This window comes from Podarcis melisellensis (genome assembly GCF_964234715.1).
Source record: "Podarcis melisellensis genome assembly, chromosome: 17".
NCBI lineage: Eukaryota > Metazoa > Chordata > Lepidosauria > Squamata > Lacertidae > Podarcis > Podarcis melisellensis.
In genome coordinates, this window is record NC_138534.1 from 41,178,390 (window position 1) to 41,203,084 (window position 24,695).

The 24,695-nt window shown below is 46.5% G+C and overlaps 2 protein-coding genes across 3 annotated transcripts in view; one reads left to right on the forward strand and one right to left on the reverse strand.

The window, feature by feature from the left end:
* Positions 1-11,956, reverse strand: part of PLA1A (phospholipase A1 member A) — a 29,800-nt gene extending 17,844 nt beyond the window's left edge. The window contains exons 1-5 of one of the 2 annotated variants that reach the window (XM_081894474.1): positions 11,480-11,956; positions 10,167-10,368; positions 9,514-9,691; positions 7,760-7,868; positions 4,475-4,576 (exon numbers count right to left, since the gene is read on the reverse strand). In XM_081894474.1, the coding sequence (XP_081750600.1) occupies positions 4,475-4,576; positions 7,760-7,868; positions 9,514-9,691; positions 10,167-10,368; positions 11,480-11,501 (613 nt within the window). In that variant the 5' untranslated portion in view covers positions 11,502-11,956. Of the gene's footprint in view, positions 1-4,474; positions 4,577-7,759; positions 7,869-9,513; positions 9,692-10,166; positions 10,369-11,448 lie in introns of both variants that reach the window. The other variant, XM_081894473.1, reaches the window with a different exon arrangement.
* A 2,322-nt stretch (positions 11,957-14,278) lies between these two features.
* Positions 14,279-21,377, forward strand: LOC309359686 (uncharacterized protein; the record flags this gene model as incomplete). The annotated part of the gene is made up of 4 exons (XM_081893561.1): positions 14,279-14,381; positions 15,666-15,911; positions 17,680-17,781; positions 20,014-21,377. 4 exons carry the CDS (start codon positions 14,279-14,281, stop codon positions 20,034-20,036), a joined length of 474 nt encoding a protein of 157 aa, XP_081749687.1. The 3' UTR covers positions 20,037-21,377.
* Between the last annotated feature and the right edge of the window lie 3,318 nt (positions 21,378-24,695).

A 24,695-nucleotide genomic window follows, 5' to 3' on the forward strand; every position in this document is an offset into this window, starting at 1 on the left:
AGGGCACCCAAGATGAACAGGTCATAGTGGAGAGTTTTGACCAAACGTGATCCACCTGGAGGAGGAACCGGCAAGCCACTCCAGTATCCCTGCCAAGAAAACTCCATGGACAAAGACAACAGGCATATAAAAGTTATGACGCTGGAAGATGAGCCCCTCAGGTCGGAAGGCGTCCAACATGCTACTGGGGAAGAGCGGAGGGCAAGTACAAGTAGATCCAGAGCTGATGAAGCGGCTGGGCCAAAGCCGAAAGGACGCTCAGTTGCGGATATGCCTGGAAGCGAAAGGAAAGTCCAATGCTGTAAAGAAAAATATTGCATAGGAACCTGGAATGTAAGAACCATGAACCTGGGTAAGTTGGAGGTGGTCAAAAATGAGATGGCAAGAATAAATATTGACATCCTGGGCATCAGTGAACTAAAATGGACGGGAATGGGTGAATTCAGTTCGGATGACCATCATATCTACTACTGTGGGCAAGAAACCCGTAAAAGAAATGGAGTGGCCCTCATAGTCAACAAAAGAGTGGCGAAGGCTGTACTGGGATGCAATCTCAAAAATGATAGAATGATCTCGATACGAATCCAAGGCAGACCTTTTAACATCACAGTAATCCAAGTTTATGCACCAACTACTGGTGCTGAAGAAACTGAAATTGACCAATTCTATGAAGACTTACAACACCTTATAGAAGTGACACCAAAGAAGGATGTTCTTCTCATCATAGGGGATTGGAATGCTAAAGTAGGGAGTCAAGAGATAAAAGGAACAACTGGCAAGTTTGGCCTTGGAGATCAAAACGAAGCAGGGCAAAGGCTAATAGAGTTCTGTCAAGAGAACAAGCTGGTCATCACAAACACGCTTTTCCAACAACACAAGAGACGACTCTACACATGGACATCACCAGATGGGCAGCATCGAAATCAGATTGATTATATTCTCTGCAGCCAAAGATGGAGAAGCTCTATACAGTCAGCAAAAACAAGACCTGGAGCTGACTGTGGCTCAGATCATCAGCTTCTTATAGCAAAATTCAAGCTTAAACTGAAGAAAGTAGGAAAAACCACTGGGCCGGTAAGATACAATCTAAGTCAAATCCCTTATGAATACACAGTGGAAGTGAGGAACAGGTTTAAGGATTTAGATTTGGTGGACAGAGTGCCTGAAGAACTATGGATGGAGGCTCGTAACATTATACAGGAGGCAGCAACGAAAACCATCCCAATGAAAAGGAAATGCAAGAAAGCAAAGTGGCTGTCCAATGAGGCCTTACAAATAGCGGGGGAGAGAAGGCAAGCAAAATGCGAGGGAGATGGTGAAAGATACAGGAAATTGAATGCAGATTTCCAAAGAATAGCAAGGAGAGACAAGAAGACCTTCTTAAACGAGCAATGCAAAGAAATAGAGGAAAGCAATAGAATGGGAAGAACCAGAGATCTGTTCAAGAAAATTGGAGATATGAAAGGAACATTTCGTACAAAGATTTCCATAATAAAGGACAAAAGTGGAAAGGACCTAACAGAAGCAGAAGACATCAGGAAGAGGTGGCAAGAATACACAGAGGAATTATACCAGAAAGAAATGGATGTCCCGTATACCCCAGGTAGTGTGGTTGCTGACCTTGAGCCAGACATCCTGGAGAGTGAAGTCAAATGGGCCTTAGAAAGCACTGCAAATAACAAGGCCAGTGGAAGTGACGGTATTCCAGCTGAACTATTTAAAATTTTAAAAGATGATGCTGTTAAGGTGCTACACTCAATATGCCAGCAAGTTCGGAAAACTCAGCAGTGGCCAGAAGATTGGAGAAGATCAGTCTACATCCCAATCCCAAAGAAGGGCAGTGCCAAAGAATGCTCCAACTACCGCACAATTGCACTCATTTCACACGCTAGCAAGGTTATGCTTAAAATTCTACAAGGAAGGCTCAAGCAGTATGTGGACCAAGAACTCCCAGAAGTGCAAGCTGGATTTAGAAGAGGCAGAGGAACCAGAGACCAAATTGCAAACATGCGCTGGATTATGGAGAAAGCTAGAGAGTTCCAGAAAGACATCTACTTCTGCTTCATTGACTATGCAAAAGCCTTTGACTGTGTCGACCACGGCAAACTATGGCAAGTTCTTAAAGAAATGGGAGTGACAGATCACCTCATCTGTCTCCTGAGAAATCTCTATGTGGGACAAGAAGCTACAGTTAGAACTGGATATGGAACAACTGATTGGTTCAAAATTGGGAAAGGAGTACGACAAGGCTGTATTTTGTCTCCCTGCTTATTTAACTTATATGCAGAATTCATCATGCGAAAGGCTGGGCTGGATGAATCCCTAGCCGGAATTAAGATTGCCGGAAGAAATATCAACAACCTCAGATATGCAGATGACACAACCTTGATGGCAGAAAGTGAGGAGGAATTAAAGAACCTTTTAATGAGGGTGAAAGAGGAGAGCGCAAAATATGGTCTGAAGCTTAACATCAAAAAAACGAAGATCATGGCCACTGGTCCCATCACCTCCTGGCAAATAGAAGGGGAAGAAATGGAGGTAGTGAGAGATTTTACTTTCTTGGGCTCAATGATCACTGCAGATGGTGACAGCAGCCACGAAATTAAAAGACGCCTGCTTCTTGGCAGAAGGGCAATGACAGGCCTAGACAGCATCTTGAGAAGTAGAGACATCACCTTGCCAACAAAGGTTCGTATAGTTAAAGCTATGGTTTTCCCAGTAGTGATGTATGGAAGTGAGAGCTGGACCATAAAGAAGGCTGATCGCCGAAGAATTGATGCTTTTGAATTATGGTGCTGGAGGAGACTCTTGAGAGTCCCATGGACTGCAAGAAGATCAAACCTCTCCATACTGAAGGAAATCAACCCTGAGTGCTCACTGGAAGGACAGATTGTGAAGCTGAGGCTCCAGTACTTTGGCCACCTCATGAGAAGAGAAGACTCCCTGGAGAAGACCCTGATGTTGGGAAAGATGGAGGGCACAAGGAGAAGGGGGCGACAAAGGACGAGATGGTTGGATAGTGTTTTCGAGGCTACCAGCATGAGTTTGACCAAACTGCGGGAGGCAGTAGAGGACAGAGGTGCCTGGCGTTCTCTGGTCCATGGGGTCACGAAGAGTCGGACACGACTAAACGACTAAACAACAACAACAAAACGAAGCACACACTAACAGTCACCCAGCAGTCGTTTATAACTATTCTTAACTGATCATTTTATTGTTTTAACCATTTTGCAAAGTGCTCTGAGGTTTTATTGCACCCACATTGTATGTTTATCTTGTGAAATAATAATAATAATAAAAGCTTAAATACAGTAGAGCAATTCACTGTTGTGTGCCAGCCAGAATGGGCGAAAGACTACTCGTATAGGAAAAAAGGCACTGTTATATGTACCGCAATCTCTGAGTGGTGAGAGACTTCAGGGGTGTGAGAGCATATCGTGGGTTTGATTTCTCTGGGATGCAGGTCACTGGTTTCTTTATGATATATGGCTTCACTTACACACACATATAAGCTGGAGGGTTTCACACTCCAGCCAATCTTATTTCCCAGTTAGCTTTCTTTGTACTCAGCACAGAGAACAAATCTAGTCTCTCTGTGGCTCCCCAGCTCCAGGTGAGACTAGATAAAGGCCAGCCTTGGTCTCCTACCTATAATAAGAGGACATGTTCTCCAGACAGGCAAGCAGGTGGAGGAAAGACCTGCCCTCTCCTTCTCAAAGCATCACTAGCTTCTATGGCAAGACCCTTGTACTTGACTAATATTTTAGACATGTAAAAAGGACTCAGCTGGGGGCATTAACTGGTTCGACCACTTCAGCAGTTCCTTCTACTACAGACTACCATCTTACAGATATAAAATCATAGGCTTTGAAGTGACCTGGAGGTATCTCTATCTCTCCCCTTTGCTTATTTTATATTATAAGCTCCTTGAGAACAGGGGTTTGCCTACATTTTACCTGTGGAACTCTGTAAGGCACAACATATACAGTCGTACCTTGGAAGTCGAACGGAATCTGTTCTGGAAGTCCGTTCGACTTCCCAAATGTTCAGAAACCAAGGCGCGGCTTCTGATTGGAGCTTCCTGCAGCCAATCGGAAGCCGCATCAGACGTTCAGGTTCCAAAGAATGCTTGCAAACCGGAACACTCACTTCCAGGTTTGTGGCGTCCGGGAGCCAAAAAGTTAAACTGGCAATGCATTCGGGATCCAAGGTACGACTGTACTGATGGCAGTCAAAAAAAGGTAGCAGACAAATTATCTTCCATCTTCTCCTGGCCAGGAATATAGAGTGGCAGGGACAACATTCACATAGTGGCCACCTTGATTAGAGAGCTTGGACCTCCTGCACCTTCACCACTGCAGGAAGCAGGGTGTTTTGGTTGGTATCTTCATAAAACTCGGCTTCACATTGCAGAAGGAGGGACAAACAAAGGGCTTGGGAAGCATCATGGGATTGGCCAGTGCAACCAACGTACTGTCTGCATCCGTGTGAATGGCTTCCACAAAGATAGCATCTCCCGGATCTAGGCGCTCTTCGCGGCTGGCCTTGGTATACTTGGGTCCTGCAGGATCCAGACCTGGAATATGGATGAAAAACAGAGTACTACTATGGTCTGGGAAGTCTGTGGCTAGGGCTGGATTCTAGACTCATCAAAGAGGTGATTCAGTTCAACGCGTGGTAAACTCATACAGGGAAATCCGATAGGGAAAGATGGGACTCCACAGCACTATCTAGTGTCACAGTGTTATATTGCACATACAACGCATATAAAACACTTTTTCTTTACCAATCTAGTCCTTGATCTCTCAACTACAGTGGCACCTCGGGTTAAGAACTTAATTCGTTCTGGAGGTCCGTTCTTAACCTGAAACTGTTCTTAACCTGAAGCACTACTTTAGCTAATGGGGCCTCCTGCTGCTGCCGCACCACCGGAGCACGATTTCTGTTCTCATCCTGAAGCAAAGTTCTTAACCTGAGGTACTATTTCTGGGTTAGTGGAGTCTGTAACCTGAAGCGTCTGTAACCTGAAGCGTCTGTAACCTGAAGTGTCTGTAACCTGAAGCGTATGTAACCCGAGGTACCACTGTATTGTTCTTTTGCTTGAGCTGCAGCCCTGGTAGATGAGACAATCTGGCTCGGGGAACAGCTTAGCCTCAAACCAAATTGCAGCAAAAGCATTTCTTACACCAAAATGCTCAGGAATATCAAGGGACTATTTTTTAAAATAAAAAATCGTATTCATAGCACCACTGAAGGCAAAGAAGACAGTGATAGCCACTGCCGGATTGACAAATGTTTGCTGAAGTTGACAATACAGTGGTACCTCAGGTTACATACGCTTCAGGTTACAGATTCCGCCAACCCAGAAATAGTGCTTCAGGTTAAGAACTTTGCTTCAGGATAAGAACAGAAATCGTGCTCCGGCGACGCAGCGGCAGTGGGAGGCCCCCTTAGCTAAAGTGGTTCTTCAGGTTAAGAACGGTTTCAGGTTAAGAGCGGACCTCCGGAACGAATTAAGTACTTAACCCGAGGGACCACTGCAACCTGCACAGCCGCCCGCTCTCCCGGCCACGATCTCTGCACTTCCTCCTGACCTCCCTTCCAGATCTGCCTGCCCACTCCCTGCCCTGCTTTCAGCCAGTCTAGCTCCACCTTATGGGGTGGGGGTACAGATTGTGATGACTCCGTGGTGCAGGGGCGGGGGGAGAGATTCTGCAAGCTCTCAGAGGTCTTTGCTACAAAGTCCCCCACCTTTGGAAACTTTCTGGCTGCAATATAGTCAAGAGTGGATTTCATGCTCCTTTTTCAACTCATAGTGGTGAGCAGGAATGAAAGTTTCCCCAAAGTATCTGCTTTATATACATTATTTACACAATGGGCCCCACGTGATTGGCTAATTCCAGAATTCTCCTGTAGGCCAATCAGGTTGTGGATTCACTTCCATCTGGAGCTGGATTGGGTGGCTCCTGCAGACCAATCATACTGCTGCATTGTTCTAGGACCAATCAGACTGCTGCATTCTAAATCCTATTGTTCTAGGACCAATCAGATTGCTGCATTCTGAATCCTATTGTTCTAGGACCAATCAGACTGCTGCATTTTGGATCCTATTGTTCTAGGACCAATCAGACTGCTGCATTTTGGATCCTATTCAACTCAGTACATAACACTGGCCCTGTTTGCTCCCGCCCCTCGTTGCTGGGGTAGCCTGGACGCCCTCAGTAGCTTCCCACCCCATGCAAGAGGCCTCGCTCTAGGCTCAGGGGGGATCACTAGATGAGAGCAGAGAGCAACCCTGGAGCTCTGAGGTTTCAGTGGTTGGGTCAGAAGAGCCCAAAGATGCCCCCATGTTGGCCAAACCTGAATAATAGGCTGTGAGAGGAACAGGAGCCCTCAGCCCAATCCCCATTTTGCTTGCCTCCCGCTGGGCCACCTTCCAGGAGCCACCACATAATTTTGCTGCCCTCCTAAAATGCCCCTGAGGAGTGCACCCCCTTTTACGTCCCCCTCCAGACGTGGCACTGGTGAGAGAAATTATAAATACAGTGACTAGAGAGCCCTGGGTGAAATATGCCCAGAGTCAGATTTCCGCTAGCACTCTGAGTTCAGCAACTTGGGCGTTCAAAGGAGGAAAAGGTTTTGATGTTGTGCAAAGTGTGTAATTGCAGTTCCTTCCTCTGCAGGAAGCTCTACTGCAAGAAAGACAAAAGCAGACAAGAAAATGTCTCAGGAGAGGTACACTGAGGCTCCTTCCAAATATGTAAAGGTTTGGGGTGGGTGTCAACCTCTCTTTGCCTCATCTCGCCCCTCAGAACGGGCATGCATATTGCGGCTTTAAGGTCTATGGACTGAGCCCCAGCTCAGCAGGTCTCTAGCTCAGCCAAAGTGCCCTTGCAGCAGTTTAGCCCAAGATCCAGACTCTCTTATGGATCTTGGATTTTTTGGCTTGTGCTATAATCCTCAACATTTTGTAGTGGCTATTAAACATCTGTGGGCATCCTACATTTTTCTCACCACCAACTTTTTTTCTTAATACATTGTGCCAAATAGTTTTAGCTATTCCAATTAATTCTCTTAATATTGAACTAAAGAGGCATCAATATCCCTTCCAGCCCTTGATTTAGTGAGTGTGTGTGTGTGTGATTTTTATTAATTTTTCTGTTTTACAATTTAAAATACTTGTTTTACATCAATGACTTCCCTTCTTCTCTTTCCATAGTTCATTTTACATATCATAAATCTTTGCATATTTTACAAAAACTATACCATTCAGTATTCCATTATTACAGCCATCAAAACTGTTGAATTTATCTTAATTCTGCCAGCATTTTCAGCTGTATACAATTATTTCCCATATATTCAATATATTTCCCATATATTCCCATATATTCAATAAACATTTTCCAATCTTCTTTCAACACGCTCTTCTTCTTCTCTTCTTCTATATGTTAATTCTGTGAGTTGTGCATAATCTGTCAACTTAAGTTGTCATTCTTCCTTAGTTGGGACCTCACTCATTTCTGTTTTGGGGCTAACCAAACATGGGCTACAGTGGGAACATACACAAATAATCTCAAAAAAGGTTTAAGATGTTATCCAGCCCTTGATTTTTGACTGTGGATATGTCAGACTAGTCAAACCAGTAGGATTGCTAGAAATCACCTTGACAGGTGTAATGGCAAAGTGGCCAAGAATCCTTCATTTCAGATTTTTTTCCCCATGGGCTAATATAGATGTTTTTCCTTTTTATTCTCCTTACCAGTAATCCTTCCCAGTCGGCCGTCAAAGAAATGGCCTACCAAACCCCCGGCATGGGCTCCAAGGCTCACCCCAATAAGGTGGATGGATTTCTCAGGCACTCCCAAGTCCTGAAAAGTTAGGGTGAACAGGATTAATTGACGCAATTTCATCATTTTTCTTCCCTAAAGCCCTCCAGAGGTTCCGGTAGATCTCATCACTGCTGCCTTTCCCTTTGTCTTGCAAGTCTTTTGGTTGGATGGTCACTCGCAACGGCTCCCCACATGTACAGCACATAGGAAAGCATCAGAACAGGGGCTGGTTAGAAAGCAAATCTATCAGTGGCATAGCATGCGTTGCTAGCACCCCGGGCAAGGCAAAGCTTGCTCCCCCTAAGCTCCTTGCAGGCGTTGCGCAGGAGGCAATAAAGGAACTTCGCTGTGGCCCTGCGGTGGCCGCTCCTCATGGAGGCCGCTTGCCAGCTGCTGCGTTCACTCGCTCAGCGAGCTCCTGCTGGGAGCACAGCTGGTGTTCTTGGGCAGGCTTGCTGGCGTCCCAGCTGCCCCAGAGCCGCAGCTGCAGCAGGCCTAGGAGGAGGGTGGTGGTGGAGAGCTGGCCAAGGCACCAAGCACAGCCTTCCCTGGCCATCTCTCCTTGGCCGCACAGCACAAGGACAGGTGCCAGCCCATCCCAGCTGAGTGGGCAGCTCTCCTTTCCATGCTCCCGCCATGGGGTACATGCTTTTCTGGCCAGAAGCAGTTCTGCCCGGGGCAGGCGTCCCTTCACTGGCCATGAGGAGAAGGAGGCACCCTTGCAGCCCTCAAGATCCAGCCCACGTGTGACTTGCCTCCCCGCAGCTCTGGAAGGCAGCAGCCACACGAGGGAGCCTGTCGTGGGGCGCTGGGTTATGCCCTGTCAAAATTCTGTCCCCAGGGCCACGGCCCCCCTTGCCCCACCATGCTATGCCACTGGAGGCTATAGAATGAAAGGTTGAAGAGGAAGAAAGGAAGAGGAAGGAAGAGAGGAAATGGACACACTGAGAGAGAGGGAAAGGAGAAGTCCCCTAGGGCTTCTGTTGAGCTTTCTAGCCCCTCTGCTTCACACTCATGCATGCACACACACACACACACACACACACACACACATACACAGTCCTCGCCTTTCCTTCCTATCAAGTCTCCAGCTGAACCCAGAAGTCTCTCATCCCTCCTCTGTGGGAAAAGGATCATTTTTGGGCTTTAAAGAATGTTAGAAAGAGAGAATAAAAGGGTAATATTTTTTAAAGTCATAACAGTTAACCAGGAACAGAGAGGAAGGGGATAACTGGGGAAGCTGTTAGAGCAAGAAATGAATATGAAAGGAGTGTGGAGCAGAGATGGAAACTGGCAGGTTGCAGGGGGGAATAGGACACAAATTTAGTATTAGAGGAGAAGAAATGACAGGAGATGAGTAAAAAGTTTGTGGGGTTTTTTTGAGAAGCATGGAGGGGGAGGGAAAATATAAAATTAAATCTTTTCAGAACTTAGAGCCTCTGGAGCTGCAGATTCTTTCTACAATGGGGAGTCTGAGACAATGTCTTTACCCAGCTTAGGGAATGCTGAAGTGTGGAACACCCTGAGGTGGCAAAGAGTTTAGCAACTTTCAGGGAGGGATTAGATCTATAGAGAAAATTATGTCTATAATTGCCAGTTGATTATGCTCCTCTCCACCACCATTTTGTAGCTGCTCGGCCCATTTTTGTGAAACACCCAAACTCAGAAATCCATTTCCACCTACCAGCAACTTGCGAATAAAACTGGCTATTTCTAGTGCCAACTTCATCACATTTTCCACTGCGGCATAATAGGCTGCTGTGCTGCCATGGACCCAGTCGACAGCAATCACGTTGGCTTGGGCTGCCTGCAGCAAGGCCTTGATCAGCCCATCTATCCAGGAGGGCTTTGTCCCCAGGACCCTGAGAAGACAGAAGCAAGGGAAGAAGGCAGGAGCTCATGCAATGCACTGGGGGGCTGGAGCACTGCGTGAATTCCAACAGATAACTGTGTTTCGCTTTGCATATTGTTTGAGGAAGTACAAATTAGGGAGTTTCACATGCTATTAAAATGTGAACCGAACCAAACTCTTCCCGCATCTCTCATTGCTGCACATGTTTCTTGAACATGCAGCCAGCAGAATTCAGTGGGTGAGCACATTGGCCAGAAGGCAGCCCCAGCTTGGAAACCCCGACTGCTAGGTTTTCGATGGCTGGTCCTGTGTTTTTCCTTAGTAATGATTCTTCCCCACCACAATCTATTTTTCTTACATTCTTATATTTCATCTTCACCTTGGGCCATCGAAAGTCCCCACACAAATGGAAAAGCTGTAAACAAGGAAAACGGCTGCCACTTAATTGAACTTTAGCTTGACCATCCATTTTTGTACGTTTGTACCTGAAACCATGGATTATTACTTTGGTTCCCAAGGTGGCGTTGAAACTGGAGTTCTGCAGATCCTCCCGTGTGGAGAGCAGCTGTCCACAGCTGGGGTTGGAAGAGGAGAACAGGAGAAACTGAACTTTGAGACTGCTGCCGCGCAATAAGCTTGCGGACTGGAAATCGGTGCACGCTTGGCTTCTTGTAATATTTTCAGACCCTGAAATGAGATGTAAGCAAAGTACGCACAGCCAGCTGTTATGTAACAAAAGCACCAAATAAAACTTGCGTGGTATTATTAAACGGTGCTTCAAACACCAAGGATCCTTTCCCACAGTTTGCACAGCTTCTCTGAAGCTTCCCACATCCCATCTCTTTAACTATGCACAAGAAAAGTTGTTGAAAGTCTTAGAAATAACTTTGGAGAAATCGCTTTTATCTGGACTCTTCTGGGAACAGTGAAGATTTCAGCCCGGATTCTGATCTTATTTGGCCAACACTGGGGTGGCGGGAGGCCTCTTATAGAAAATTTATGCTGTGAAACCTTCAGACTGCCCCTCCAATGCTACTCTCTCCTCAAGGATACAACAATATGTCAGGGGATCAAACAGCCCCCCCCCACCCCAAAATCACAACCTCAACATTCCATGGCTCAGCTTCCCTCCGCACAGGTACGAAAAGCTACTGCATGCAAGACCCTGTTATTGGGGTGTTTTGAATAAATCTCATTTTTAATCCTTCTTATTTTTTTGCTTTCAAACTGAGAGGTGCAAGGGCCACCCAGGTTTGGTTTTAGATGATGATGATGATCTACTGTTAGTATAAGATAACAGAATCTGACAAAAGAAATAATATTAATCTTCATTTTCTCTGTATTTTTACCTTTTCCCCACCCATTTCTTCTCAAGTAAATAATCCATCTCCTTTTCAAACTCTGTTTGCCCAACTGCACAAAGCTTAGTTCCCAGCGCACGTATTTTCCCATTGCACAAAATGTTTCTGGCCCTGCAGCAGAACAGATCCTTAGGGGGCCGGGTTGCCTCCCTTTGCTTTCCTGCAGCCCGTCTCCTTTAAGCTGCACTACTTGGGCCTGCAGAAAAAGAGGAGCACTGAGCATATGGTTGAGAGCTCAGCTTGAGAGATCACCAGCTGTGCACCTTTATCTCAACCCACCTGCACGTTCTGCATGCCTTCGTTTGCATTACTGTTTGCTGAGCTCACTGTCAAAATGCACCGTGGTCAAGGGCATCCTGGCTCTCTCCACGTCTGCCATTCAAACTCCTGCCAGTCTCTTCCTTACCTGCACCAACAAAGATGAAAAGCAGTCGTACCATGATCGCTAAGACAGGACATCTCCTTGGGTCAGTAACCATCTTCCCTGTTGGGTCCTTCCTGGTTGCAGTAGATGAACGGGTGTGTGAACTCAAGCCCGGTGGATCAGTCTGGGGTCTTGGTTAATGGTCAACAGGCACTGAGCTTTGGGACACTAGCAGCTCCTTTCCCCTTTGCAACAATGGGTTGAATCCAGGCGTCAGCTCAGTAGGAGGAGTTCCAAGCGCTGTTTTCTATGCATTTCAATGACCCCTCTGTTCAGACCGCTGGACAAACACTGGTGAATCAAAGCCACACAACCATCTGGCAAAGAGTCAAAGCTCTGTTTACTAACTCTGTTTCAAAAGATAGGGATGGAATGAAGCTGTTGATTGGCGGCCTCAGATCAATGGCAAGAGGCTGTGCGGAAGACGCTGCAAACAAGACAGGGGAAAGTCTATCTCCAAGAGCACTTTGTGCACAATGAATGAATTTCTCAAGCTTGATATGGAAGGGGGGGGCATGTCTTCTTCACCTTCTTCTTCGCTACAATATATCCATTTATTTCAAATTGTCAATGTCAAAAGGGACTAGAATCTATAAAATTCATAGAAAATCAATGTGCCAATTTGCTCAATTTCTCTAGGACTCCATGACACCTTCCCTGTCCTCCATAATCCCTCAAGCAAGGTGTCAAAACCCTAATCCTGTCAAATCACTCTGCCAAGCCTTTCCTCCGGGCAATGCCAGGTGGCAGACTTTACATACTTGGACTTTTGTCTTCTCATCACTGGTACTCAGGAAGTACTTATCTGCGCATATCTCTAGCTCTGCTTATTCCCCCCTCCCTCCTCATGTTAATCCGATGTAACCCAACCTCTCTTTAATGTATTCATGATGTAACTGGGATGTATTTTGCACTGTATTCTGGGGCATGGAGGGAGTTTTAAAAGTTCATGTCACCCCTTTCTCGCTGTTCAATCCCGCCTTGAACCTGTTGCGCAATAAACGTGGATCTTCTGCAGCTTGCTCGTCTCCGGCTGAGCTCATTTTCCTCCACAGGGACCCGCGGACTTAGTCCGACGAGCTGGGTGGCAGAGCAGCCTCGCACCCAGATTTTACCGTAACAAGCTGCTGCTCTGTCTTACGTGTGAAAGTAACAAATGCCCAATTTAGGCAAAGGATTGATTGCCCTGAAGGTACACCACTAGAATTTGCCCTGCTAGGATTGTGTCAGGCAATTAGGATTGCCTGTAATGTGTGAAGGACTGCACCTGAGGAAATATTAATTTTTTGAACCTCTGACAGCTATCTTGTCTGTCCCCTTGTGTCTGCCTGTGTTATTTATTGGTGGGTGGGGATAAAGAAAACTAGGTATCATAGGAGCCAACTCCGAGGGGCCGGGGGGGCTTTGGCTCCCTCAATGAAATATTTGAGGGGGCTGGGCCCCCACAAAGATGATGTGCATTCCCATTCAAATGGTGTGTGTGTACTGCGCCATGTGATCCGTTATGTGGGGACCCCCACAATAATTTATTCCAGTTGGCACCCCTGCTAGGTATAAGGAGTTTTTGTTTGCCTTAGTTAGCAGCTCAAACTTTCATCGCACAACAAGGGGTTCTGTGGATCGGGGATCGCCTTATGTCAAGATGCACTTCTATACTGTTTGCATTTTTAGTGTTTTTGTGATGACCAAAGGTTTCTAACAAATCAACTTGGCTAGCTGCTGACTCCCTGTACTGCTCTGCTCTCTCTCGTTCTCTCCATGCCATCCTTCCTTTCAGTCTTTGGGTGCGCTGGGCTCAGAGCAGGCGGGCAGGGGAGGTGGGCAAACCCAGCTGGGGGAGGGAGTTGCAAGAAGCATTATCGATAACTGGAGAAAGAGGGAAGCCCCCATGCTGCCGGGGGGCACGGATCCTTCCAGCTCCACTGTTCCAAGAGTCCATGCCCAGCATGCACAACCCCCCCTGCCGACAGCATGTCTGGTGGCTGTGTGGAGGGAGGCGGTGAGCATGCTGGCGCATGGGCCTGGGGCTCATCCTGCAAAGAGGGATCCTGGCCCCGCCAGATTTCCCTGTGGTGGATTAGAGCCATGGCAGTTCTTCCTGTGCTTCAGTTTTCTTTGCCCCATGCAGCTGTCCTGGCCTTGACAGATACCCATGAAATCCTTATCCTCCATTACTTTGCCAGCACTCCCATCACCGCCACTAAATTAGGGGGTTTCCCAGTCTGGGGAGCATCCGCTAAGGGAAGTAAATCCAGTCTAAAATCCCACCTTAAGGGAGGGAGGCCCCTTGTGCGTTTCTTTGAGGGCGGGTGGGGATGTTTCACAGGGGCCACCCGGCACCACACCCCCCCACACCCCCCCAGCCCCGGCTCCCATGCACCCAAAGGGAAAGCTGCAGCCTTCGCAAAAAGCATTTCATCTGTTTTAAAGCCGCTTTCTGGGGCAGAACTGCGGAAGGGCTGCGCCAACAGTCGCGCCAAACGCCATTTTCCTCGCGAATGTGAACAAGGGAGAGCAAGAAGGGGGTTTCCAATGCTTCAGTCTGCCAGATCCCAATCTCGAGGAGGATCCCCCTCCCTCTGGGTCTGGAATAAAGGCCCCGCTCCCCAGAGCTGCCCGCAGGGCGTGGATCCCCCCTCTTTTGTTTGGGGTCCGAGGGCGCCCCCCCCCCGGGCCTGGCTCCCGCGCCTCAGCCCGACTCCTGAGGCGGCGAGTTCCGCAGGCCGCCCGGCGCGAGGAGCTCCGCCTGCTCTGGGGCCCGAGCCTTCCCTGGAGGCGGCCGGGAGGGCGGCTCCGCTTGGCTCCGCTTGCCATGGCGGGTCCCCGGGGCGGGAGGTCGCTGGCGCTGCTGCTGCTTCTGGCGGCGGCGCTGCTGGGGGCGAGAGGCCCGCTCGGCTCCGCCGCCGCCCCGTCGGGTAAGCGGGGAGGCCAAGGGCGGCAGCCGAGCTGGGCCTCTCCGCCCCTTCCCCCTCCGGGCTGCCGCCGAGTCCCGCGTCCCGGGGGCCAAGGCCGCTCCTCAGCGAGAGACGGGACCCCCACCGCCCTTGGCCCCGTCCAGATCAGAGAGGCTGCCTGCTCGGGATGGGCTTCCTCTGAAGGAGCAGCTTCCCAGCTGGGGGCCTCCTGGACCCTTGGCTGTCGCTCCTCCGTGGCCCCCAGGGCTGGCGGCCCAACTGCGTCCCGATCTGGACAGGGGTCTCTGCTCTGCTTCAGAAAAGGCAAAGGGCCCCTGACCATGAGGTCCAGTTGCTCATGACTCTGGGGTTGCGGCGCTCATCTCACTTTACTGGCCAAGGGAGCCGGTGTTTGTCCGCAGACAGTTTTTCTGGGTCATGTGGCCAGCAGGACTAAGCCGCTTCTGGCGAACCAGAGCAGCGCACAGAAATGCCATTTACCTTCCCGCCAGAGTGGTACCTATTTATCTACTTGCACTTTTTGGCATGCTCTCGAACTGCTTGGTTGGCAGGAGCTGGGACTGAGCAAGGGGAGCTCACCCTGTCCCATTGCAGGGATTTGTACCGCCAATCTTCTGACTGGCAAGCACGAGACATAGCTGTCAACTTTCAGATTTGAAAATAAGGGATCAGCAGCCTCCCCTGTTCCAGGGACAGTCTATGGGATATCTAACAATCCAGGATAGCAGCGGGAAGCAGCGCTGGAATAAGGGAATTTCCTGCAAGAAAAGGGAAGGTTGACAGCTGTGGCTCAAGAGGGCCAGTGGTTTAGACCGCAGTGCCACGTGGGTCCCTACCTTATGCTCTGGTTGGATTCCTGCAATGCCTTCTACGTAGGGCTGCCTCTGAAGACAGTCGGGAAACTTCAGCTAGTGCAGAATTCAGCTCACCGGAGCAAGACGGTTTGAGCATATTACACCGGTCCTGGTCCGACTGCACTGGCTACCAATTAGTTTCCAGGCCCAGCGCAGTCTGCAGTACCTCAAGGACCGCCTCTTTCCGTATGAACCTACCCAGACCCTGAGAGCATCTTCGAAGGCCCTTCTTTGTGTGCCGCCTCCTCGAGAGGTCTAGAGAGCGGCAACCCGAGAACAGGCCTTCTCTTAGCTGGATTGAGCTTCAGCTTGTTGGCTCTCATCCAGTCCATTAGGGAGGCAAGGCACTGGTCCAGCACTTCCACTGCCTGGCCTGCAGATGTCAAGGAGAAAGAGAGCAGAGTCTCATCCCTTTCCTTCCTCTCTGCAGGAGAGCTACGGTCACCTCTTTTAATCTGCCGTGTTGACAATAACAGCATCCAGGTGTTCTGCATGCCAGGCTTCCAGCATCCACCTGTGACCTACCACTGGGAATTCAAAAATACATTTCTTTCTGACCAGCCTGTGGTCAGCATTAAGGGAAGCCGAAACCCTTCTGAGCAAATCACATGTACCATAACCACCGCCAGTTCAAATGCCAGCACATCCATCAGTGTGCAAAAGTGTTACCTGTCAGGTAAGTGTTTATCCCGTTGGCCTTTATCCTTGTTTCCCACCATTTCCCTTCAGGGCGCATAAGGTGGCACACCAGGCTGGGTCAAGCTGGTATAAGAGGCCCAGGCTAGATATACAATGTGGGGCCTTTGCCGCTGCCATGGGGACCTGGAGTTGGCCACCCTCAAAATCGTAGCCCCATGCCAGTTGGCCCCCCTGGCTGCCTCCAGGCTCTGGCCTGCTGGTGCCCACGATTCTGGCCCTCCACATGTAATCCCTACAAGAAACCTGCGAGGTAGAATGGGCTGAGAGGCCGTGACTGGTCCAAGGTCAGGGCTGGGTGGGAATTTGAACCTGGGTCTCCCAGGTCCTAGTCTGACACTGCTGCCAGTGGCGTAGCGTGGGTTGTCAGCACCCGGGGCAAGGCAAATAATTTGCACCCCCTAACCCGTGGATTTGCGCCCCCTAACCCGTGGATTTGTGCCCCCTAACCCTAACCCCCAGATGTTGCGCCCGGTGCGGCTGGCCCCCCCTGCACCCCCCACGCTACGCCACTGACTGCTGCACAACACTGGCTCTTTATGGAACTTGTAAACTTCCCTTCATTACTTAGTGAATACAGGTTGTTATTCAGCAAGATATGTAAAGATACATTACACACACACACACACACACACATATATATATATATAATGTATGCAGGTTTTGGTGTCCTCGGGTGTCTTCCCGTGTAAAAGTTGGGGTGTCTAGGCGACGTTTCGACGAGGTCTCACTCGTCATCTTCAGGCTGGTGCTTTCGGCTTCTTAGCACCAGCCTGAAGATGACGAGTGAGACCTCGTCGAAACGTCGCCTAGACACCCCAACTTTTACACGGGAAGACACCCGAGGACACCAAAACCTGCATTCCTGTACCCGTGAAAATCTACGAAAGCAAATATATAATGTATACACACACACACACACACACACACACAAAACACCACCACAGGGAAGCACCATCGGTTACCTGCTTCAGACATCTCTTCCCCTAGGCTTTCCCTGCTCATTAAGATGGACCCTGTCTTTTTGTATTTTGCAATACTTTATCGCATGTTTACTGCAGTTTTCAATAGTTTATTGTATATCTGTAATGTCTTTTTCACATACTGCTTCAGGTTGTGTGTGTGTGTGTAGGAATGGCCTTAAATAACAATATAAAATCAAACACTAAAAAATATCCAACAGTAGTCTGCGCTGGTGGGTCAGAACCCCCAGACTGCAGCCTAACCCAAGATGGGTTAAACCAGTAGGTAGGGCAATTTTTTTATTTTTTTTTAAGTAAGAAAGTTGAGGGGAAAGTCCATAAATGTCATGGTTTCTCCCTCAAATTCCTGGGAATTATAGTTTGGTATCTGCATTAATAATTCTGTTAGAGACTGCTACCCATCCCTCAACCATCAACCTTCCCAGGGTCATTGGGAAGAGGATATATCCCAAGAGAGAGGGAAAAGGAGCAAAACAGAGTGTGCATGAGACAGACTGAGACAGAAGTACAAATGCAGTAAAAAAAAAATTAAAACTAGGTTGCCTTTTGCATGTAGGGATTAAAGGTGGGTTCTTGGTCTTCTACCTTTATACTGATGTTTGGCAAGAAAGTTCAGCTGAACATTTTTGCAGTGAAGGTGTTGAGTGTTTGGGGTTTGTTCTCCTCTGCATCCAAAAACATTGACCTGATCCATGAAATCAATCCAAAAGTATTGATTTGAGATGGCTCTTTTTTAACCTGTTGTTTTCAAATTTTCTTTCTAAGGAGTTACTGCTAACGGAAGAAACAGACGCATCACCCGAGTGCTGTTCATAATATGTGTCATTGTGATGGTAGTAGTAAGCTGGTTTCTCCTGTATAGAAAATGTACGCCTATTTTTATGGACTAACTTCTACATGCTATATAACACTCCTTTTAAAAAAGTTGAACTGGGTTCCACACAGTCACAAAAACAAAAGAGCCGCAAAAACAAACATGCAAAATAAATAGCAGAACCAGACAGACTTCAGTGTAACACTCAAAACGGAAGTGTGGCACTCAAATCGGAAGCGTAATACTCAAAATGGAGCATGTTCGACTAATGGAAAAAGTTCGCAAACCGGGTTTGCAGTGTTTGGGTTCCAAGGTGTTTGAGTACCAAGGTGTTTGAGAACTTTGAGAACCAAGGTACCACTGTATCCATTTAGTCATTGCCTTCCACAGCATGAAGAATGAGGATGGGTGACAATTAAAAGAGAATATAATATTCTATCTATCTATCATCTATCTATCTATCTATCTATCTATCTATCTATCTATCTATCTATCTATCTCAGAACAAAAATAAACCAGATGGGGCCCTGCAACCTAATGTTGCAGCATGCAGTGCTTCTGAGCTTGGCCGCTTTGAGCCTGCTTTTTGTTTGTAAAACTTGGGTTGTGAATCCATGATCCTGCAGGTGTTGATGTCAACTCCCATCAGCCCCAGTCAGCATGGAGAGTAGTCAGGGGCTGGATCTATACTCGCCTTTTAAACATCATTAAACATCCGTCCCATTTGGTTTCACTTCGTTTCCATTCCACAACTTCTATCCGGTTTATCCGGTTTATAATAACTAGTTGCTCTGCAGTGCCCTCTTGTGTCACATTTTAATAACGCATGATTAATGTTCTAATCTAAATTTAATATGACCCTTACATTTTGAAACATTTTCTTAACCCTTTCCTAACATTATAAACCATGAATGTAGATCCGCCCAGGGAATAAAGGGAGTTGAAATCCAACATTATCTGGAGTGCCACAGTTTCTTCACCTCTGTTTTAAAGCAGGAGACTGAAATGTTCACAGAAGGTTAAAAATAAAAGAATGCTGGAAACTAGGTTTTATTTCACTCAAAGTCCCAGTTTGGCACAGACACACCCCACACATTTGTGTACAGACAGACACATCTCAACACATTTGTTTGCAAAGGGCATAAAAAGCTGGTTTGAACAGGGACGTAGTAGTTCATATGAACAGGGCAAAACAGCCTTAAATCAAAACGTGTCCAAAGCTGTTTCAGTTTTTGCAACTGAGACATACAGCACAATAACTGCAGATAAAATGTGGCCCAAGGGGCCAAAACAACACTGACCAAAACCTTGCCAGCTGCACCGGAGACCCCAAAACCCCATTAGCGTTTTTATTTGAAAAGGTCTTATGCCATGAGCTTGTTGAGGAAAGGCGGACTATAGATCTGTAGTCTATAGGACTATACAGTCAATTCTTGGTTGTTGAACGTAATCCGTTCCGGAAGACCATTTGACTTCCGAAATGTTTGACAACCGAAAACTGAAAGCGGAAACCTCATTACAATAGGGAAACTCAAAACGGAAGCTGCATAGGATGTTCGGTTTCCAAAAATCGTTCGAAAACCGGAGCAGTTGCTTCTGGGTTTTTGGCGTTTGGGAGCCAAAACATTTCAAAGCGGAGGGGTTCGGGAACTGAGGTTTGAGTGTATGCACTTATATAAATGCCCTACTGCCTTTTAAAATAATTATTACAGCAAAGCCTAAAAGAGGATTCAGTCTTCAACACTACTTTAATTACAAATGATTTTAATATGTGTTTTAGTAAACTGTCTTCCTTAGAACATCCTTACTATCATCTTACCCACCTCTTTATGAGCCTTTTGTTCTTGCTGTGGGGTATTTTTAATGCTCCAAACAGACCTCTTCTGAGAACGTTGGCAAGCTGAAAGATGTGTGGAACCACAGGGAGGATTCAGCTGTTGTGGTTGGGGTTCTGCTTTAAAAATTGCACTTTGAGCCACTTCTTCATGTGTTGGTGGCCCAGAAAAAAGGCAGTTGCACATGCCTAAATGTGCAGTTGTACACCTCTCTTTCTGGAACCACCCCTCCCAAATCTCCCCCCCCCCAGCAGGAAATATATGTCAGGCAGTGGTGGTGGTGGGTGATTTTGAGTGGGGGAAATGCCCCGAAAGGGAAAGGATCCTCTGCTGCTGCTCCAATCAAATTTACAGTCTCTTGAGATTGCTCTTCATTAATCTGTTCTGTAACACCAGCCTGGCCTTAAGCATAGTTTCATAAAAATGTATTCTTGTTGCTCTCTGTTTCAGCAGCTCTTGCAGCGGAAAGATGAAAACAACCCTCATTGGAGCAAAGGGGGAGAACCCGTGTGTAGAAGAAGGAATTTGACAGCACAGCTGATTTCTTTGGCTCCTCTGCTTTTGACTCACATCTGGAATAATTATTTCATGAATCCATTGTATGGATTTATTTTGTTTATTATATATTCTTGATCCAGCGGGATCCACTTTCACCTCTTCCAAGGTGTTCTTTCTTTTGCACTGAAATTTCAAAGACGAGAAGACATTTTGTCACGTGGCTGTTCATATTTGATGCCGTGAGCTGGGTTTTTATTTTATTTTATTGCCAATATTTACTTTTAACGAAGTTGCAGGAAACTGGTAAGCAGGAATGGAGCAAGTTAGAGCTATTGAGATTCTTACAATTACAATTGGCTGTTGTTTAAGGAGAATTAGACGTGCACCGGTGCATGCTCCTGATTTTCCTTAATTTCCATAAATACGTACAAAATATGCACAATTGGCGTTTATTTTATCCTCTCCTGCATGACTTGGTTGCATCCCTCTCCAGTGTCTTAGGTGATAAGATTTCTTCAAGATTTGTCAAAGCACATTGGAATAGAACTGTTTGCACCCAAAAGCACTGAGAGAGTCTTGCAGCACCTTAAAGGGCATTTATTGTGGCAAAGCCTTTGGTGGACTGTAGACCACTTTGTCAGATGTGCAGAATGTTATTTAGAGATAGAGATATAGATGTTAGGGGTAATGTGCACATTTCCCAGCCGATACCCATAATATCCAGCAGGTCTTGGGGAATAGCTCAGGTGACCGTCATACATTCTGCTTGCTTGGGTCTTTTTTTAATCTCTTAATTCAGAAGTGCAGGCTGCCGTCCCTCAGGCTGCTTTTGCCTGCCTAATTCTGCATCGCTCACAGCCACTGAGCACCAGAAGAAAGGCTGGAGCTCCAGACAAAGATTTGTTTTCTTGGTGCAGGTGCAAATATTTTTATTTATTTACATTTTTTAATTTATATGCTTTATTTATTGACTTACAGGCATTACCGTCTGCCATGCAAACTCTAAAATATAATGCAAGTATTAGTAAAAATATCATTGTATGATTAGATATTCCTACAACATCTTTAACACCAGACCTTTCACATCACAGTTGCATTTCATCGGTTGTATGTCATCATCTTTTGAAAAACTTATGTTAAATATCAGTCTGTTTTTCTTAGATATCGGAATTCTCTCTGAGATCTCAATTCCAAATAAGACCTTTTGCTTATGAAAATGTATAAATTTGTTTCCTTTATAGCAGCAAGCAGTCTTCTGGCATTTACGCTGTTATACCTAAGTTTTTGAAAATTATTATTAAAAAACCATATATAAGCTTGTTGGATTCTATTGATTCATTTCCTCCCTAATCTTTTTATATGGGTCTATCATCCCAAGATAATGTTACAACTTTCAGCTGTTCTCTTTCTTAATTCTTGCTCTCTTAGAAGCTAACTCTGTTCAAAGATTTGCTGTAATTAATATATACAATATTTGCATTTGATATATTCTGATTTTCAAATAGCATTTCCTCAACAATTGTTATTGCCGTTTGCCAGTATGCTTTAGCCTTCCTACACCTCTACCTCATGTGAAAAAAAATCTACTTTAGGGGACAATTTTCACCAGGATCGTGGAAGGTTTAAAAGTCTTTTGCCTACGATCCCCTCCCTGCTGCTCAGCTGAGTGGGGAAAAGGTGTACAGACTGCGGGGGGGGGGGGATATTCTTTTGCCACATGAGATTAGGCAGTGAGCCCGAAGCGGCCAGGAGGTCATAGACCTCCCAGTTCTGAACTAGAAATGGAAAAGAAGGGCACGTTTTCAATGCATGCCAACCAGAGAATGTGCTGAATGCCCTGTGCAAGAGCTGAGATAGGCACATTTCCCAAAGCCTGTTGGTGGTTATGCATATTGGCTGAAGAGTGTCCAGAATGGCGAGATACGTACTCAACAGCCCTCCCAAACCTCCTGGGGATTATTATCCATTGATGCTTTAGCTGAGATTCCTGCAATGCAGGGGGTTGGACTAGATGACCCTCAGGGTCCCTTCCAACTTTGCGTTCATGATTCTATCTATGTATCCAGGAAATGTGCAGAATTTCCTACGTAAGCCTCCTGGTCAAAGAGATCAAATGTTTTTGTTTCTTAGATCTACCAGTTCTTAACGTTTTTAACTAAAGCTGGCGTGCTGGTGTGGCTTAGATCTATTCAAAACATCTCTTTCTCTGGGAGGCTTGGAATAAGGCCTTTCTCTCTCTTTTAGCCCCATTCCAGCTCCACTTCAGGCTCCTGACTCCGGAGATGTGTTTCAGTTTTGAAAAGCTGATTTAATTTGTATTTACACTTCTTGTCACCTGCTCAGGAGATGAAGGGCAAGATATAAGTCTGGAAAATAAAATGCCTTCTATTTTTAAGGTATGTAACAACACAATGTATGTGAATGCTTTGAACACTCAAAAGGTGCAATTAAAATCTGCAGTGGTACCTCTAGATGCGAACAGGATCTGTTCCGGAGCCCTGCTCGCATCTAGAAGCAAACGTATCTAGCGGTGGCACGTCTACGCACACGCATGTCGCTTTTCACCACTTCTGCGCATGCGCGTGACGTCATTTTGAGCGTCTGTGCATGCGCAAGCGGCGAAACCCGGAAGTAACGCGCTCCATTACTTCCGGGTTGCCGCGGAGCGCAACTCGAACACACTCATCCCGAAGCACATTCAACCCGAGGTATGACTGTACAGTAATACCTTGGTTCTCGAACTTAATCCATTCCGGGAGTCCGTTTGACTCCTGAAACCTTGGTTCGAAAACCAAGGCGCAGCTTCCGAATGGCTGCAGGAGCTTCTTGCACTCCAGCAGAAGCTGTGTCAGACATTTAGCTTCCAAAAAACGTTTGCAAACTAGAACACTTCTAGGTTTGTGGCATTTGGGAGCCAATTTGTTTGGCATCTAAGCCGTTCGAGAACCAGGTATTACTGTACTAAGTTTGCGGGGGGGGGGGGGGTGTTTGTTTTCATCTTCTTAAATTTTAATCAAAGCTGTTTTGTACCAAACGCTAAAATAAACTCCTGCAGTCATTTTCGAAGTAGTTCTCTTACTCACACTTGTTCTTGTGGCAACAACGCTTCATTCTGGGAAATGAAACCAAAGAACAAGACTCCGAGACACCAGGACTGCTGGCAGGGCAAGAGAGCACACTAAGAATGTGTCAGGCCAACAAGAGGGTCAAACTGCTCTGGAGTCTTAAAGCTTGACAAGAGGGAGCATGTGCTCTTCATTTAAGAAAAAACATTTAAGAACGGAATATGCGCAAGAGGGACCCAAAACAAAACGTTGCAGCATATATCTGCAGCCCCTAACGCGAATGCTCCTGTGGCGGAAATGAAGTTTTTCTTTGAAGAAAAGAAAGGAAAAAGAACATGGCATGACATGGCAGGATTTTATATATGCTATGATCTGTCTAATGTAACTGGACAAATATTTGTCAGCCTGACACAAAAACACGTGTCCTTTGGCACTATTATAGTAATTATTCTATATTTATTTATACCACTGCCTTTTTCCCTGACGGGGACTCAAAGCAGCTTACAGGTAAAAATAAAACACTGGTTTCATAATTTGTTGGAAGTCGCCCAGAGTGGCTGAGGCAACCCGGTCAGATGGGCAACATATTAATAACAACAACAGGATAAAAAGAATCGTTTAAAAGCATTCATAGAATTAAAACTGCATCTATGATATATTAAAAACAAATTATTATTATTGATAATAATATTATACAGACAATCACACCAAAAACAGCACAGCGCTAGCCCTTTTATTATGTCCTCTCAAGGCAAATCTTAAAAAAAGTAGCATAAACACCGACAACTGGGAAACACTGGCCTGCGAGAACAGCCATTACCAAAGGTGTCATGGGCTTTGAAGACACTCGAACTCAGGACAGAAGGGAGAAACGTGCTAAGAGGAAGGCACACATGGCAAACCCTCACCGTGATCAACTCCCGCCCAGAAACCTACGTCTCCACTGCGGAAGGACGTGTGGATCCAGAATTGGCCTCCACAATCACAGAGTCACTTTTAAAACCATGTTTATGGAAGACGATCTTACACTGTTAAGTGGGATCGCCAAAGAAGAAGAATGAAAAGTAATCAGTTCCCAAAAGCCTTTTGGAACAAGAAGGTCTTTGCCTGCCCAGCAAGGAGGAAGCTAGTCTAGCTTCTCTAGGGAATGAGTTCTGAAGTCTGGGAGCAGCCCCACTTTTTAGACAATGCTCAACTGCCCTCAACCTTCTGTAGGTCCAGAACTCATGGAAGGAAAGGTCTCCAAGGGAGCAGGCATGGCACATAGCACTCACCAGGTGGCTCCCTCTGCAAAGAATTGCAGCACTGGCACCATTCTCAGATCTGAGTCTTTGTGAGCACACACCCTAGAACTCTGCCAGCTTCAATGGGGCGGAGAAACCTGAAGAACTCTGAAAGCGCTGCACGAAATTTCACCAAGCTGAGGGTACCATGCCTTCTTTGCCAAGCCAGAATGAAGTACATCAATAGTTTCCACCAAAAATGGAAAGAAATACGCAAATTAACAAACGGGAGTAGAAGGGCATATGGATGGGAATTTTTAAAGTGCTGCAGGCATATTTATAGACC